The 17003-nt window shown below is 42.9% G+C and overlaps 1 protein-coding gene and 1 pseudogene across 1 annotated transcript in view; one reads left to right on the forward strand and one right to left on the reverse strand.

Moving 5' to 3' along the window:
- The window catches only part of cpne2 (copine II), a 259830-nt gene that overhangs the window by 102363 nt on the left and 140464 nt on the right, over positions 1–17003 (reverse strand). The window contains exon 11 of the mRNA XM_080187114.1: positions 9245–9378. Coding sequence (XP_080043240.1) covers positions 9245–9378 — 134 coding nt within the window. The remainder of the gene's footprint in view (positions 1–9244; positions 9379–17003) is intronic.
- Positions 8245–14574, forward strand: LOC145341991 (large ribosomal subunit protein uL5-like; annotated as a pseudogene).

Consider the following 17003-nt stretch of genomic DNA (forward strand, 5'->3'; position numbering starts at 1 on the left):
ACGATTTCCAAGCTCATTTTTCAAATGCCTCTTTGCCCACAATTAAGCCAAGAGGAAATGTTGAATTTTTTGCAAGCATCTTCAGCCAAAAGTGCTGAGTAAATGATCCTATTTTGTTTACTCTCAAGGTTTCCACCCTCATATAGATATCATCTCTTAGCCAATTCACCTCACTTCACATAACACTGAAAAACAGCACTGAACACAATAAAGGCTCTAGATGCTCTGACTACATCTCGGCTGTGCTGAAAACCTGTGCAGCAGAACAATCTAACTTGGCTAATTACTGCCTTATTGGTCTCCTTCCAATCATCAGCAAAATGATGGAGGAAGTCATCAATAGTGTCATCAAGTAACACCTACTCATCAAAAATGTGCTAACCACCGCTCAGTTCATGTTCCAACAGAACCACTTTCCTCAAGTGCTCATCATAACCTTGATCCAGACATGGAGACGAGAATTGAATATCACAGGGGAGATCAGAAACTGCATTGTATATCGGGATCATATTTGCCCAAAGAAAACTAATGTTAATCGACATGAAAAGGAAAACCCTTCAGTGGTTGAGTTGTCCCCTGATTCCTTCCATCATAAGGTCAAACTGGAGCTGTTACATTGATGGTTCCACAATGCTTAACACCATTCACAACTTCTACAATAACAAAGCAACACCAGCTAACAGCCAGAGTTGACAACTTACAGATAATATTTGATCAAGGTAAGTGCTAGGCATTGGCTACCTTGAACAAATCCCAACACTTTCTGCTGTGCTACCATCACTGACTTACCCCACACTCAATATCATCACTGGCCAAGCGCAAACAGTGAAACACTGCGGCCACAAGTGCAGAGATGATATTGGGTATTTTATTTTGATTCATTTCTGGGACATAGGTGTCACTGGCTGGCCAGCATGTATTACCCATCCACGGCTGCTTTTGAGAAGATGATGTTGAGCTATCTTCTTGAAATGCTGTATTGCTGTGTGTTGACCCACAATACCATTAGGGAGGGGATTTCAGGATTTTGACCCAGTGATTGCAAAGGAATGGCAATATATTTCCAAGTGAGGATGATGAGTGCTTAGAGGGGAACTTGCAGGTAGTGGTGTTCATAGATAGCATACACTACTGCTGAGTGTTGGTGGTGGAGGGAGTGGATGTTTGTGGATGAGGCGCCAATCAAGTGGGCTCCTTTGGATGATGTCAATCTTGTTCACTGTGTTGGAACTGCATCAGTCCAGGCAAGTGGAGAGTATTCCATCACACTCCTGACTTGTAACTTGTAGATGGTGGACAGGCTTTAGGGAGCCAGGAGATGAGTTACTCACCACAGTATTCCTAGCCTCTGACCTGCTCTTGTAGCCACTATGTTCATATGATGAGTCCAGTTGAGTTTCTGGTCAATAGTAATCCCAAGGATGTTGACAGTGGGGGAATCAGTGACAGTAATATCACGGAATGTCAAGGGGTCGTGGTTAGATTGTCTCTTATTGGTAATGGTCATTGTAATATTACTTGCCACTTGTCAGCCCAAGCCTGGATATTGTTCAGATCTTGTTGCATTTAAACATGGACTACCTCAGTACTTGAGGAGTCGTGAATGGTGCTGAACATTATGCAATCATCAGTGAACATCCCCACTTCTGATCTTATGACAGAGGGAAAGTCACTGATTAAGATGGTTGGGCCTAGGACACGACCCTGAGGGATTCCTGCAGAGATATCCTGGAACTGAAATGACTGACCCCTCCACAACCACAACCATCTTCCAGGTATGTCTCCAACCAGCAGAGAGTTTATCCCCTGATACCCATTGATTCCAGTTTCTCTAGGGCTCCTTGATGCCACACTCGGTCAAATGCAGCCTTGATGTCAAGGGCTGTCACTCTCACCTCACCTCTGAAATTCAGCTCTTTCGTCCATGTTTGAACCAAGGCTGTAATGAGGTCAGGAGTTAAGTGCCCCTGGTGAAACCCAAACTGGGCGTCTTGAACAGATTATTGCTGAGCAGGTGCTGCTTGATAGCATTGTTGATGATCCCTTCCATCACTCTACTGATGGTCGAGAATAGATGGATTGGGTGGGATTTGGCCAGATTGGATTTGTCCTGCTTTTTGACATATCTGGGCAATTTTCCACATTGTTGGGTAAATGCCAATGTCGTTACTGGAAGAGCTTGATTAGGGAGTGGCAAGTTCTGGAGAACAAGTCTTCAGTACTATTGCCAAAATGTTATCAGGACCCCTTGCCTTTGCAGTATCCAGTGCCTCCAACCATTTCTTGAAATCATATGGAGTGAATCAAAATGGGTGGAGACTGGTATCTGTCATGCTGGAGGCCACTGGAGGCCAGGATGGATCATCCACTCGGCAATTCTGGCTGAAGACTGCAGCGAATGCTTCAGCTTTATCTTTTGCACTGATATGCTGGGCTACTCCATCATTGAGGATGGGGAGATTTGTGGAGCCTCCTCTTCCAGTGAGTTGTTTAATTGCCCACCAGCATTCACTGTTGCTTGCGGCAGAATTGCAGAGCTTGGATCTGATCCATTGGTCATGGGATCATTTGGCTCCATCTACCACTTGCTGTTAATGTTGTTTGACATGCAGGTAGTTTGTTTGGTAGCCATCAGATCGACACCTCGTTTTTAGGTATGGCTGGTGCTACTCCTGGCTGCCATCCTGCACTCTCCATTGAACCGGGGTTGATATCCTTGTTTGATGGTAATGGTTGAGTGGGGGATACGCCAGGCCACGAGGTTGCAAAACGTGCTGGAATACAGTTCTGCTGCTGTTGACAGCCTCATGGATGCCCAGTCTTGAGTTGCTAGATCTGTTCAAAGTCTGTCCCATTTAGCACGGTGATAGTGCCACACAACATGGTGAAGGTTATTCTCAATGTAAAGAGTGGAGACTATTCTCAATGTCAAGGTGGGACTTTGTCTCCACAAGGACTGTGCTGTGGTCACTCATACTGATACTATCATAGACATTTGCATCTGTAGCCAGCAGATTGGTAAGGATGAGATCAAGTATGTTTTTCCCTCTTGTTGGTTTCCTTACCACATGCTGCAAACTCAGTCTAGCAATTATATCCTTAAGGAGCCAACTAGCTCAATCAGTAGTGGCGTTGCTGAGCCACTCTAGGTGGTGGACATTGAAATCCCCCATAGAGTACATTTTGCGCTTTTGCTTTCAGTGCTTCCTCCAAATGTTGTTTAACATGGAGTAGTGCTGATTCATCAGCTGACGGTGGCTCGCCTCCTGGCCCTGTAAAATCTCTCCATATTTACAAGTTTTGAGTCAGGAGTCTGATGGAACACTAACCACTGTCCTGGATGATTGCAGCCACAATACCACTCAAGAAGTATCCAGAGCAGAGCAACTTTCTTGACTTTGCTTTCATTCAACTCAGTATCCACTGACAGACTGTGGTTTCAGCATGTACTATCTACGGGACGTAATGTGGCAACTTATCATGGTTAGTTCACAGTGTTTCCTGCCACTTGACCTTTAGGAGAGTGACAATGCTGTGTAAGCCCTGCCATATTCAAGTTACCCTCCCAGTCACACACCATCCTGACTTGGGGACGATCAATACTCACCATCATTGGGCTCACACCTCGGAATTTCTTACTAGCACCACGATGAGAAGGTTGCAGAAGTTTAAGGTGATGCCCGCCATTGCCTTGTCAGGGCAACTAGAATGCCTCAGGCAAAGACTGCATCCTTGCCTGAGGCATTCACATTCTAAGGACAGATAAAAATAACACTTTTGCTCTTAAGAAGCTCCTAACTCAGTGTAAGCAAGGACCACCAGCTATTAATATAAGTAAAGACTTTGAGACACTTCTGCTGTCACAGTCTCAATTATGCAAATTTCTGTGTGACACATTAAAAAAAGACTAGGAATCTAATCATTACCAATCTGTAGGAAAATCCTACCCAGTGACTGAAAAGGCTTCTAATTATACTCAGAAGTCACAATTTAAAAAGTGCTTCTTCCCTTCTGACCTCTGCTTGATCTGAAGATCTGCTAAAAGTAACTAGATTTTAACAGACTTCAAGAAGCCACAGCAATTATCCCCTGTAGTCTCAAAAGGGATGTATAAGATTATATACAGCTGCAACTTAGCAGTTAAATAAAACGTGCATCATTTCTGCAGTTGCTTATGTACTTGTAAAACAATGTATCCTTTCGAATCAGTTCTATGGGAGATCTACTCAGAGTCTAGTGCTTTCTTTAAATCCAAGAAATCAATCAGTGCCCAGGTTAGTCTTGCTCCAGATGAGTTTTAAGTGTACGAAGGAACTTATTTAGTGGTCTTATACAGAAAATGGATGACATCAGTTTCAAACTCAAAGCAAGTACAATCCCTTTATTACCAACCAATCTTTCCCAGTTGTTACCCATTAAATTTGGGGCGGCATGGTAGTTGGTACTGCTGCCTCACAATGCCATGGACCCAAGTTCAATTTTGGCCTCAGGTCACTGTTTGTGTGGAGTTTGCACATTCTCCCTTCGTCTGCATGAATTTCCTCCGGGTGCTCTGGTTTCCTCCCACAGTCCAAAGATGTACATGTTAGGTTGATTGTCCAGGTTAAATTGACCCTAGCATCAAGGGGATTAGCAGGATAAATATGTGGGTTACAGGAAAAGGGCGTGGGTGGGATTGTGGTCAGTGCAGATCCGATGGGCCAAATGGTCTCCATCTGCATTGTAGGGATTCTATGAATTCTATGATTAATGTTTACTGTTTTATGAAAATTATACTTACCTCGCTGAGAGTGGAGGTTCTCAGAGCTTTTGTGCATGTGCACACCAGGAGCAGGCTACACATGAGGATTTCTGAAATTTTTACGTACTTTGGGACCAGCATGCCCGTGCAAGAAGATGGTCTGAAAAAAGTGTCAGGTGACTGGGAGTGGAGTGCCATGGAAGACCAGTGTCTCAGGCAGACGATAGGGAGAGGGGACAGGAGAGTCCCAAAGGGAGAGTGAACAGGGGAGGTCCCAAAAGGAAGTCCCAGGTAGAAGACAGAGACAGGTCTCCGTGAAGTTAAAGTATAAAAGAGAGGGGCAGAGGAACAGTGGCCAGATAGGAGTTTCAAAGAGATTGGTTGACTCACAGGCTAGGATTCTCCCAAAAAAATTTGAAGTACCGAATTTGCATAAAAACTGGAGTAAATCTCACTTATTTTTCAGTGGGATTTTTAAAATGAATCTCCCACACACTGTGCATCACAGAGTACACTTGCGTGCATCACGATGAAAAGCGAGAGGTGGGCCTATTCCCACTGGAGGCTCCAGCAGCATAGCGCTGAGTGTGCCACTGCGCTTGCTCTGATCTGTCTGCTTCTACCGGCCTCCCAATTGCTGGTTAGCTGAACCACTGACTAGCCTCATGACCCCACATTGCTGGCCATGCGACCCCACCACCCCCAGATCGTTGGCCTCCCGGATGTGACCCGGCCAGCCCGTAAGTGGGGAGTTGATGTAAACCCCACTGGAATGAAACATTCTTGGGGGGGCACGGCTAGCGGGCCCTGAGACTTCAGTCTTAGACCCTCTAATGATATTAAAACGTGGATTTAGGTATTTTAATCGGCTCCGCACCAATTTCTGGCACAGAACTGATGATGCCGGAAATTCAGTGGCTGGAAATGCACGGAGGCCGGGGTGCCCAGCTGGAGGCCTGCTACATGACCTCCTTACGTCTTCCAGCCCGCTGAGCTGCTAGAACAATGCAGCAGGCTGGGAGAATCGCCCTACTGATGTCTGGGTGGATTGTTGAGAAATCCAGGACTCAATCTTGGTCACATCTGCCATTTATTGTGTAGTGTGGTGTGGTCGACCACAGTTTCTTGTTAATTCACATGTATCTCATATTTACCCTGAATGTTAGTGTACAAGATAGTTATTGTAAATAAAATTGACTTTGTATATAAAAATTATTTTTGCTTGTTCAAAACCCGTGGAATCTTGTGGCTTTATTTACTGAGCGTGTGGTTTGAATCTCAAACTTTGTCTACTTGTAACAATCATTATTGGCTCCTAATCAAACCTGACCAAAAGCTTGGTTAAGGATCCTAACAACTTTGACAGTGGAGAATGTATTTTGCTTTCAGTTAAATATTAAAGTGAAACACTCAGCAGAAAGGCTCATCCGTGGGATCACTATATAATGCAACCCTAACCTAGTGGGAGTAGTTCTAGTTTGACTTCCAATCTGTATTGAAGTAGTTGACACTGTCAATCTTTTTTATTTTATTTTTTATTCTTACACGAGATGTGGGTATTGCTGGTTCAACCAGCATTTATTGCCCATCCCTAAAGGACATTAGCGAACCATATGGGTTTTTATGACAATCAACCATGGTTTCAGTCATCATTAGATCTTTAATGCCAGATTTTTAAAAAAATTGAATTTCACTGTCATGTTGTATAATAATGTATTTATTTGAGAAAACATGGTAGAAATTTTGCACCGGTTGTATACTTTTAGTTCTGATCATTCTATTGATCTACTATCCTACTGATCTGGTACCAGCAACACGATCCTCACCAATGTCTCATGCTTTGTTCTTCAAGCCACCCACTACATAGTGATGATAGTTTGAAGGGCCACAAGGAGCCATCTTGAAATTCTTGCCTTCTGCTTATATCTCATGGATCAGATCAATGCAAATGAAACCATTTCCAGAGTTGCCTTTCAATCAGGGCATTGTCAGTAAGAGCACCAATATCTTAATTCACAGCAACTTATCACAGATCACCATTGTGCTTATCGACCTGCATTTGCTTGTGGTCCAACAATGCCTTGACTTTTAACTCCACATTCAAATTGGTCCATGGCCTCACCTCTCCCTATTGCTGCAATCTCTTACAGCCCTACAAACCTCAGAGATTCTCTGCTCCTCTCATTTTGACTCCTGCGTGTTCCCAACTTTCATCACTCAAGCCCTGAGTACAGCAATTCCAACAGCAACCCTTTCCATCTCTCTATATCTGTCTCCTCTTTTTAAGATTCACTGAAGCAACTCATCATGCTTACTTCATCAGCATGTTCTTCCAAAGTGAGAAGAGGCCATATCAGAACATGCATTTTTATAGTGTCATTAAAACATCTTGAGGCATTTCATGGGAGCATTACTGACACTGAGCAACAGAAGAAGGTATTATAACGGCTGATAAGAAGTTTGTTTAAAGAAGTCGTTTTTAGGAGGTGTCTTAGGCAATAACATTAATGGCGGAGCAATGAAAATTGGCGATGCACAAAAAACCAGATTTGGAAGAATGCAGAGGGTTGTAGGAGGTTAGAGATAGGGAAGGGAAGGAGGGATTTGAAGACAAGGATGAGAATTTTCAAGTTAAGGCAAGTTAAGTCAGAGCAGAAGCCAATGTAGGTCACTGAGTCGTCATGGAGATTGGTGGAGGGGGGGGGTTGCAGAATGGGGCTTGATGTGAGCTCAACTATGAAAGGTGCAATATGGAAGGCCAGCCAGGAGGGCAATTTTCTTTCTGCAGCAAATACTTACTGGGTATAATGTTATTTCCCATAATTAAAAAGGAGAATAGAACAAGTTCGGGAAATTGGAAACTAATTCATTTAACATCAATGGTAAGAAGAAAATCAAATCTTTATTCAAAGATGTAAGGAAAAAAAACATCTGGAAAGTGAAAATATAAAAGCATAGCCAGCACAGATTTTTAAAGGGAAGAACATGACTGACCAACCTTACTGAATCTTTGAAGAAGTAACAGAAACAAGGTTAATGTAGCAAGTGTAACACACTTGAACTTTCAAATATTCTTCGATAAAGTGGCACAGGATAAACCCATTGGATAAATAGCAGAATAGATAGCAAGCCCCATACAAAACAGATAATGCAGATAACAGGATTTTCCAGTCCTTCCCGCTGGCACGATCTTCTGATCCCACAGAAGGGTGACATCTGCACAAGTCTCTGGCAGCACAGCCAGCAAGCAACATAAATGGCTAATGACTTTGGCAGAAGATCCTGCTGGTGGTCAATGGTGAGCCACTGACTCCACCACTGGCTCCACTACACATAAATTATTTGGACTCATGAATCAAGTGAATAAGCACAATTTCTAAATTTACAGATGACACTAACTTTGGGTCATAACTGACACAAAGGAATTGTGACACAATACTAGAGATTAATTACCTCGAGACAGAGGGTGGGAATTTCTGCATGCCCCTGTGACCTGTTTCATGATGGTGGGGGTGGCTTGCCATTGGCTGGCTGTCAATGGGGTTTCCCATTCTATGCGCTGGGAAATGTGCAATGGGGATTTGCCTTGGCTGGACCAGAAGTACCGCTGGTGAGAATGGCTGGAAAATTGGGGCCTAGATGTTTGACTAGGAAATGAATTTCAAAATACACAAGCGCCTTTTGGACCCACAACCACTATCTTCTAGAAGGAGGAGTGCAGCAGATAACAGGAAACACCACCACCTGAAAGTTCCCATCCAAGTCATTCATCATCCTGACTTGGAAATATATCGCCATTCCTTTACTGTCACTGGGTCAAAATCCTGGAACTCCCTCCCTAACAGCACTGTGGGTGTACCTACACCGTAGGGACTGCAGTAGTTCAAGAAGGCAGCTCACCACCACCTTCTAAAGCAAATTAGGGATGGGCAATAAATGCTGGCCTTGCCAATGACGCGCACATCCTGTAAATTAATTATAAAAATTGTTCCCACCAATAATTGTACTGAGAAGCTGACACAAGCACAAAGACAGGAATTTGGTGTCATTTTCAGCAAAATTAATGATGAAAAGAATTTCATGTCCTTTAAGCTTTAATTTATAAACTTTAGCTAAGAATAGCAATTTACAACCCCTGGAATTATTCACTGAACAACTGAACAGAACAAAAAAACACTTTCAAGTATATATTTATGTGGAAGCGATTCGAGCTGAACGTTAATCATTAGGTGAATTTATGAATGGGTTGACTGTATTCCATGGACTAAGTATTGCAAACCACATAATTGAGGCACATCTTATGCTACTATCTTTAAGTGTTAAGCTTGGCTCTAATAGAGCAAATGTGATGTGTTCCAGTACTCTGCCTTGGTCGGAATTATTATTATAGGGGGAACTAATTGTAAATTATGTGCTAATACTTCGTGTACAACATGTTAAACTTGCTGCCTTGCTGTGTCTTTTCTAATACCTCTGCTCCCAGAAAATACATGATAAACTCACGAGTCATAATCCTGGATGATTTGTCCCACTGCCCAAATGGCAGCAAGGTACTCATTTGATTCCATGGAGTTGATATAATGCAAAGAGCTGGCATCACGAGGACTTCCGTTGGATGCTGTGAAGTCGATCCCAACCTAAGTATAAAACACACCATAAGAATTGTCATTAGACAAATGCCAAATCCCATGAGTATATTTTAAAATGATTATTTTGTCCTCTTTTGAATTGTTCTGGGGTATAATTCCACTATGCATTAGCCACCCTCCTGTATTTCACTCAAATGTCAACTCACCATTTGTGAGTTTTGTAATGGAACATCAATAGGTTACTTACTCATTGACTGAGTCTTGTCCTCATTGAGTGTTCACAATCCACAATGGACGATCCACAAAACAGTCAGACAGGATTTCTCTGTTCCCATCTCTCCAAGTATTGCTAGTTCACAGTCCCTCTGCACAACCACAGCAACTACTGCTACCCCAGCTAAGATCTGCTACTCAGCACAGATTTTACTAGCTTTCCAGCCTCTTAATTATAGTCTGTAGGACCTCACATAGTGTCTCAGTGGACTTGCTCGCCCTGAAGGCATACTGCATTTTAGGAGCACAATTCTACCTTCTGCTTAGCATGCTGTAACGTTTCTGTTCTTATGTATCAGCACACTCTGAAATTCAGGAAAATCACTTTATATAAAAACTGTACCTTTGATTTACAGTTTCTGGCTGTCATGCTTCAGAAACATCATCCACATCTTAAGTAACAGGAAGAGCCTCAAAATTCTAGGGAAGACAGTGGTGTAATGGTACTATCATTGAACTAGAGTAGCATGGTGGCGCAATGGTTAACACTGCTACCTCACAGCATCAGGGACCTGGGTTCAATTCCTGGCTTGGCTCACTGTCTGCGTGGAGTTTACATGTTCTTCCTGTGCATCTGGTTTCCTCCCACAAGTAGGTTAGTGAATTGGCCATGCTAAATTCTCCCTCAGTGTACCTGAACAAGTGCTGGTGTGTGGTGACAAGGGGATTTTCACAGTAATTTCATTGCAGTGTGAATATAAGCCTACTTGTGACTAATAAATTAACTTTAACTTTTTGGTAATTCAGGAGCCCAGTTAAATGTTTTGAGGTTCAAATCCCAATGTGGCAGCTGGTGGAATTTAAACTCAATTAAAATAAATCTGGAATTGAAAAATAGTCTCAGTGATGGTGACCAGGACAACTATTATTGACTATTGTAAAACCCCATTTGATTCACTAATGGCCCTTGAGGGAAGGAAATCTTGTTTACATCTGACCCCAAACCCACAGCAGTGTGGTTGATTCTTAACTAGCTTGGTAATGGGCAACAAATCAGTGACTCCTATCTTCCATGAAAAAATAAATAAAATTCATCCCTGTATGAAACCAATGTTTATTGTGAACTTAGAGGGAACACACAGTTACAATTTCTTGAAATAATGAAATCCTGCAGCACTATTTATTAGGCAGTGAAGAATTTGATTTGATATGAAGGGTGTATGCTCTTTCCGTGTTGGGTATGTGCAGCATCCCTATTGGTTAAAACAGCAGGCAAGATCAGGGTGCCAGCCTGAAGCAAGAACATAAGAACATAAGAAATAGGAGCAGGAGTAGGCCATCTAGCCCTTCGAGCCTGCCCCGCCATTCAATAAGATCATGGCTGATCTGAAGTGGTTCAGTTCCACTTTCCCGCTTTCTCCCCATAACCCTTAATCCCCTTGCCTACCAAAAACCTATCTACCCGCGTCTTAAATATATTTAGCGAGGTAGCCTCCACCACTTCAACGGGCAGAGAATTCCAGAGATTCACCACCCTTTGAGTGAAGAAGTTCCTCCTCAACTCTGTTCTAAACTGCCCCCTCCCTTAACTTGAGGCTGTGCCCTCTCGTCCTGCTGTCCTTTCTGAGTGGGAAGAACCTCTCCACCTCTACCCTATCCATCCCTTTCATCATCTTATACGTCTCAATGAGATCTCCCCTCATCCTTCTAAACTCTAACGAGTACAAGCCCAGTCAATTCAGCCTCTCCTCATAGCTCAACCCCCTCAACTCTGGTATCAGCCTAGTGAACCTCCTCTGCACTCCCTCCAAGGCCAAAATATCCTTGCGCAAGTGCGGCGACCAAAACTGCACACAGTACTCCAGCTGTGGCCTCACCAGTGTCCTGTACAGTTGCAGCAAGACCTTCCTACTTTTATATTCAATCCCCCTCGCTATGAAGGCCAGCATCCCATTTGCCTTCCTGATCACCTGCTGCACCTGTAGGCTGGGTTTTTGCGACTTATGCACAAGGACCCCCAGGTTCCTCTGCACCGTAGCATGCTGAGGGTTTGTTGTATATAGAGACTGGGGACATAAGTTTGGTTCAGGTCCCTTTCTCATATTGGATCTCAGACAAACAGCAGAAATGTAATTTACTTCCCTGAATGAGTAAGTGGACTGAGATTGACCAATGATTCTATCATCCAATCTACTGTCCACCCCTATCCCCAAACTCATGGAAACAGCTGTACTCATATACTAACTGATCAATCTTCATCTTGTTCTTGACCCACATGCAGTGTCTCTTGAACACCGACCATGCTTAGCTAATTTTGTCAATGGTATGGTTAATGGGCTTCTTTCATGTCAATCGTGGGAAGTCCCATTTCCCCTCAACACCATGCTTCAGGATAATCATAGAGGAGGCCAGCAAACATTCATGGAGTTTGCAAGCATTTCCTGTCTGTGCAACCCTTGTAATCCAGTGCAAAAATTCAGGTGTACTAAACCCACAAAACATCATTGCTTCATACTCATAGAATCTCTGCAGTGTAGAAGAGGCCATTCGGCCTGTCAATTCTGGGCTGATTCTCTGACAGAATGTCTTACCCAGGCCCTCTCCTCTGCCATGTCCCTATAATCCCACACATATACCGTGGCTAATCCATCTAATCTTTACATCGTTGGATACTAAGGGGCAATTTAGCATAGCTCGTCCATCTATTCTGCACATCTTTGGACTGCGGGAGCAAGCCGGGGCACCTGGAGGAAACCCACACAGGCACCCAAGGCCAGAGTTGAACCCGGGTCTCTGGAACTGTGAAGCAACAGTTCTAACCACTGTTTCACTTGTGAGGTAAAATATTTGGATAATTATACACAAGGGTTTGCTTGTTTATGTCGTTTACACTTTTATATTCATGTTTTTCTTAACAAATTCAGAGACAGATACACAAAATTCCAGGGGTTGAAAGTGCAAATCTCTCCAGTCATTTCTCAAAGCACAAGCCTTTTGCTCTTCTCTGCAATGGGTTCAGTGCTGGACTGTCAGCATTGTGCTTTGAAGTCCAGTAAACAAAACAGTACTCAAACTGCAGTCTGATCAGGTTATTTACCACTTGACCATAACTTCCTTAGACTGTATCCTACTTTTTGTCTAACATAGTTCAATTTTCTATTGGCTTTGATCGTTGCTGCTCTGCACGAATCTATTTAATCTTTAACTATTTTGACACCATTAATTGAGTGCATTTGATGCTTATTTTTCCATGCTAGGCACAGCACTTTGGGCTTGTCAGTGTTAAGGTTATCCTGCTGTTGAGCAACCCACGTACTTAATTTGTGTAATTCACTTCGCATTTTCTAAGCTGTTTTGTCTTGGTTCCTCTGCCCCTTCAGTTTGGAAATGTGACCACTTTTATTATTGAATTTTTGAATCCAGGTCATTTACAAAAATGAACAGCAGTAGTGATTCCATAAAGGGGCAATTTAGCATGGCCAACCTACCTAACCTAAGAAGTAACCAGACAAGATAAGGGCAACAAACTTGTGTCTCTAAAGGACAATAATGAACCAAATGGACTTTTATAACAATTGGCGATAATTTAACAGTCACTATTATTGAGACAGCTTTCAATTCCAGATTTTATAATGAATTTAAATTTCACCTGCTAGGGTCTGAACCATTGTCTTAGTTTGCACCTCGGGATTAGTAGTCCAATGACATTGGCACTATGTCACCATCTCCCTGAACTGCACTTATAATAGATTACTACTCAATTTTATGATTGACAGTAAGACTGGCCTTTATAAGAGTGTGCCAGGATTTTAAGCTATAACACATTTTAAAATGCAATCATTATATTTTGAAATCTATTTTAAATGATTACTGTAGCTGATGTGAAAACAGAAATCAACCTACAGTGGGTAAGGAAAAGACTATTTTGTTTATTTCCCATGCATCAAGTACAATTGCACTAGTCTTGGGGAGATCTCTCATGATCTTCTTTCCAAAATTATTGGGAATGTGCATTCATTACCCAGTTCCATATTCTCAGCAGCCCTTTTGGGAGCGCCGCAGCCCTTGACTATGAAAGATCTGCTAGTCTAGATAAAAGTCCTGACATCCACCTGCCATGCTCCTGTGTCACAGTCACCAAGTATCTGTCACAGTTAATAGGGAACGAACATCCATCAAAACAATTTCCTTGTGCTTTCTTCTAACCTTGAGAGGAGCAGCTGGGGTCTTATACACTGCCAATCTGGAGGGAAGACAATGAGTTTTTAATTGATAGCAGGATCTTTCTCAGAGCAATTAACCTGTAATTGAACCTGCAATGTATTCATACAATGATTAGGCCTTGTAGCTTTAGAGAGCCAATTGCAGATAGGCCTAAGCCAAGAGCAGAAACAACGCAGAATGAATCTCAATTCCCCGTGAGTTTTTTGTTTTATCTCTGGGGTGACTGGGGCCTTGAATTATGTCCTGATCTGAAGTCTTGCCTTGTCTCCTCCACCAACATGGCGGAGCAGGACGAGAAAAAGGAGAATCCTATGTGAGAACTCCATATCAGAAAGCTCTGTATGAATATGTGTTGGTGAAAGTGGTGATCAACTTACTTGGGCTGCCAACGTGCTTGAGCAGCTTTTAGTCCGAACTCCTGTTTTACTCAAAGCTCGCTACACTGAGAGATCTTTTGGTATCGGGAAAAATGAAAAGATTGATGTTCACTGCACAGTCCATGGTGCCAAAGCTGAGGAAATCCAGGAGTAAGGCCTTAAAGTTCATGAATATGAACTGAGGAAAACAACTTTTCAGATACTGGCAACTTTGGTTTTGATATTCAGGAGCGCATTGATTTGGGCATTAAGTATGATCCAAGCATTGGTATTCATGTTTTGCACTTCTGAGTGGTTCTGGGAAGGCCAGGCTTCAGCTGACATGAAGTGTAAATGTGGTTGCATTGAAGCCAAACACAGGATCAACAAGGAGGAAACCATGCGTCAGTTCCAACAGAAGTACGATGGTATCATTGTCCCAGGAAAATAAAAATATTTTGTAACTATCAGTAATAAAAGAATCTGATCCATAACCTTAAAAAAAAACCATGCATGATATTCTGTGGTTTTTATAAAACAGTACATGACTCTCGTGCATTACCAAATGATGCCACAGGAGATCTGAAGATACTTAAAAGCCCTACAGGAAGAATGCTAAAGATAGATTTAAATTATTCACAGTTTACCTAAATCTGTTTCTAAAAGTACTGCAGAAGTCTCAACTCCTTAAGGCTCAAAACATTTCTTTCCTGGCAGAATTGATCTCTTTAATTTGAATCATTACAGGTGGCACAATAATCCTAGTGCAAGTTACTGACTAGACCTACCAAGGGAGGTTGTCATACCACAGGTTCAGTCAGGTAGATGGGACACTTGGGGGCTGGGGGGATGTTTTTAACTGTTTCTGTCCATTGGGAAACTGGTGGAAGTTGGTGCAACACTGCTTTTACACTCTGTCTAATTCGGATCAATGGACAGTAATTTTGACAGGGCGTAAAATCCAAGGTTCCACCTAATCCTGTTGGTTTTCCACAGAGTAAGTTGGATTACGATTGCTCCTGGAAGTCTAACCATGGCACAGTGGTTAGCACTGCTGCCACACAGTGCCAGGAACCTGGGTTTGATTCCTGGCTTGGGTCACTGCCTGAGCAGAGTCTGCATGTTCTCCCCATGTCTGTGTGGATTTCCTCCAGGTGCTCCAGTTTCCTCCCACATTCTGAAAGACATGCTACTTAGGTACATTGACCACACTAAATTTTCCTTCAATGTACCAGGCACCGGGGTGTGGCAACTAGGGGATTTTCACAGTAACTTCATTGCAGTATTAATGTAAGCCTACTTGTGACACTAATAAATAAACTTTAAAACTTTAATCCTCACTCTGTCAGCTCTTGATCACAGAAGTAGATTCACAGAAGAATCTAGGAAGGTTAGAGAAAGGAGAAGAAAATTGGAAGGTAAGTTTCATTTGCAATGGGACCTTCTGAAAGCCCCATAGAATTTAGCATCCAATAATAACAAAGAGAGAATACATAGATACATTAAAAGTTTAAGAAGCTTTCAAAAATCTCCTCTATTTCAACTTTATGGCAAACTACTTTTGCAGTAATCAAAGGGGACGGTTTAGGAGTTTCCTGGGTTTTGTGTGAACTTACAGACTTACCAAACCGAAGTTACCAAACTACAGTCAAACTGCAATGAGTTCCAGTAAAATCCACATTACATATTACCTTTGTCAGAAAATGTAATTTAAGTTTAGAGCCTCAAGCGAAACTTAACCAAGGACTAATAGGATTAAAGATTAGCTGGTTTTCAGTCAGAACATATCGGAACACAAGAGACTGATCCAACCCGCTGCAGAAGTGACTGTCACAGAGTAATACTAATGGAGGGGAGACAGAGAACATCAGACTGAAGAGTCATTATAGAATGGCTATGATGTAAGAACATAAGAAGTAGGAGCAGGAGTAGGCCATCTAGCCCTTCAAGCCTGCCCTGCCATTCAATAAGATCATGGCTGATCTGTAGTGGCTCAGTTCCACTTTCCCGCTTTCTCCCCATAACCCTTAATTCCCTTGCCTACCAAAAACCTATCTACCCGTGACTTAAATATATTTAGCGAGGTAGCCTCCGCCACATCAACGGGCAGTGAATTCCAGAGATTCACCACCCTTTGAGTGAAGAAGTTCCTCCTCAACTCCGTTCTAAACTGTGCCCCCCCTTATCTTGAGGCTGTGCCCTCTAGTCCTACTGTCCTTTGAGTGGGAAGAATCTCTCTACCTCTACCCTATCCATCCCCTTCATTATCTTATACGTCTCTATAAGATCCCCCCTCATCTTTCTAAACTCCAACAAGTACAGACCCAGTCTATTTAGTCTCTCTTCATAGTCCAACCCCCTCATCTCCGGCATCAGCCTAGTGAACCTCCTCTGCACTCCCTCCAAGGCCAAAATATCCTTGCGCAAGTGCGGCAACCAAAACTGCACACAGTACTCCAGCTGCGGCCTCACCAGTGCCCTGTACAGTTGCAGCAAGACCTCCCTGCTTTTATATTCTATCCCCCTCGCTATAAAGGCCAGCATCCCATTCGCCTTCTTGATCACCTGCTGCACCTGCAGACTGGGTTTTTGCGACTCATGCACAAGGACTCCCAGGTCCCTCTGCACCGTAGCATGCTGCAGCTTTTCGCCCTTTATAAAGTAATCCCTCCTACTATTATTCCTGCCAAAGTGGATAACCTCACACTTGCTAACATTGCCAGGTCCATCTGCCAGGTCCTTGCCCATTCGCTCAGCCTATCTAGATCCCTCTGCAGACTTTCCACACCCTCCGCACAATTTGCTTTTCCACTCATCTTTGTGTCATCAGCAAATTTCGACACCCTACTCTCAGCCCCCTCCTCCAGATCATCTACATAA

This window comes from Carcharhinus amblyrhynchos, chromosome 4, assembly GCF_965287045.1.
Source record: "Carcharhinus amblyrhynchos chromosome 4, sCarAmb.v2.hapA, whole genome shotgun sequence".
Taxonomy (NCBI): domain Eukaryota; kingdom Metazoa; phylum Chordata; class Chondrichthyes; order Carcharhiniformes; family Carcharhinidae; genus Carcharhinus; species Carcharhinus amblyrhynchos.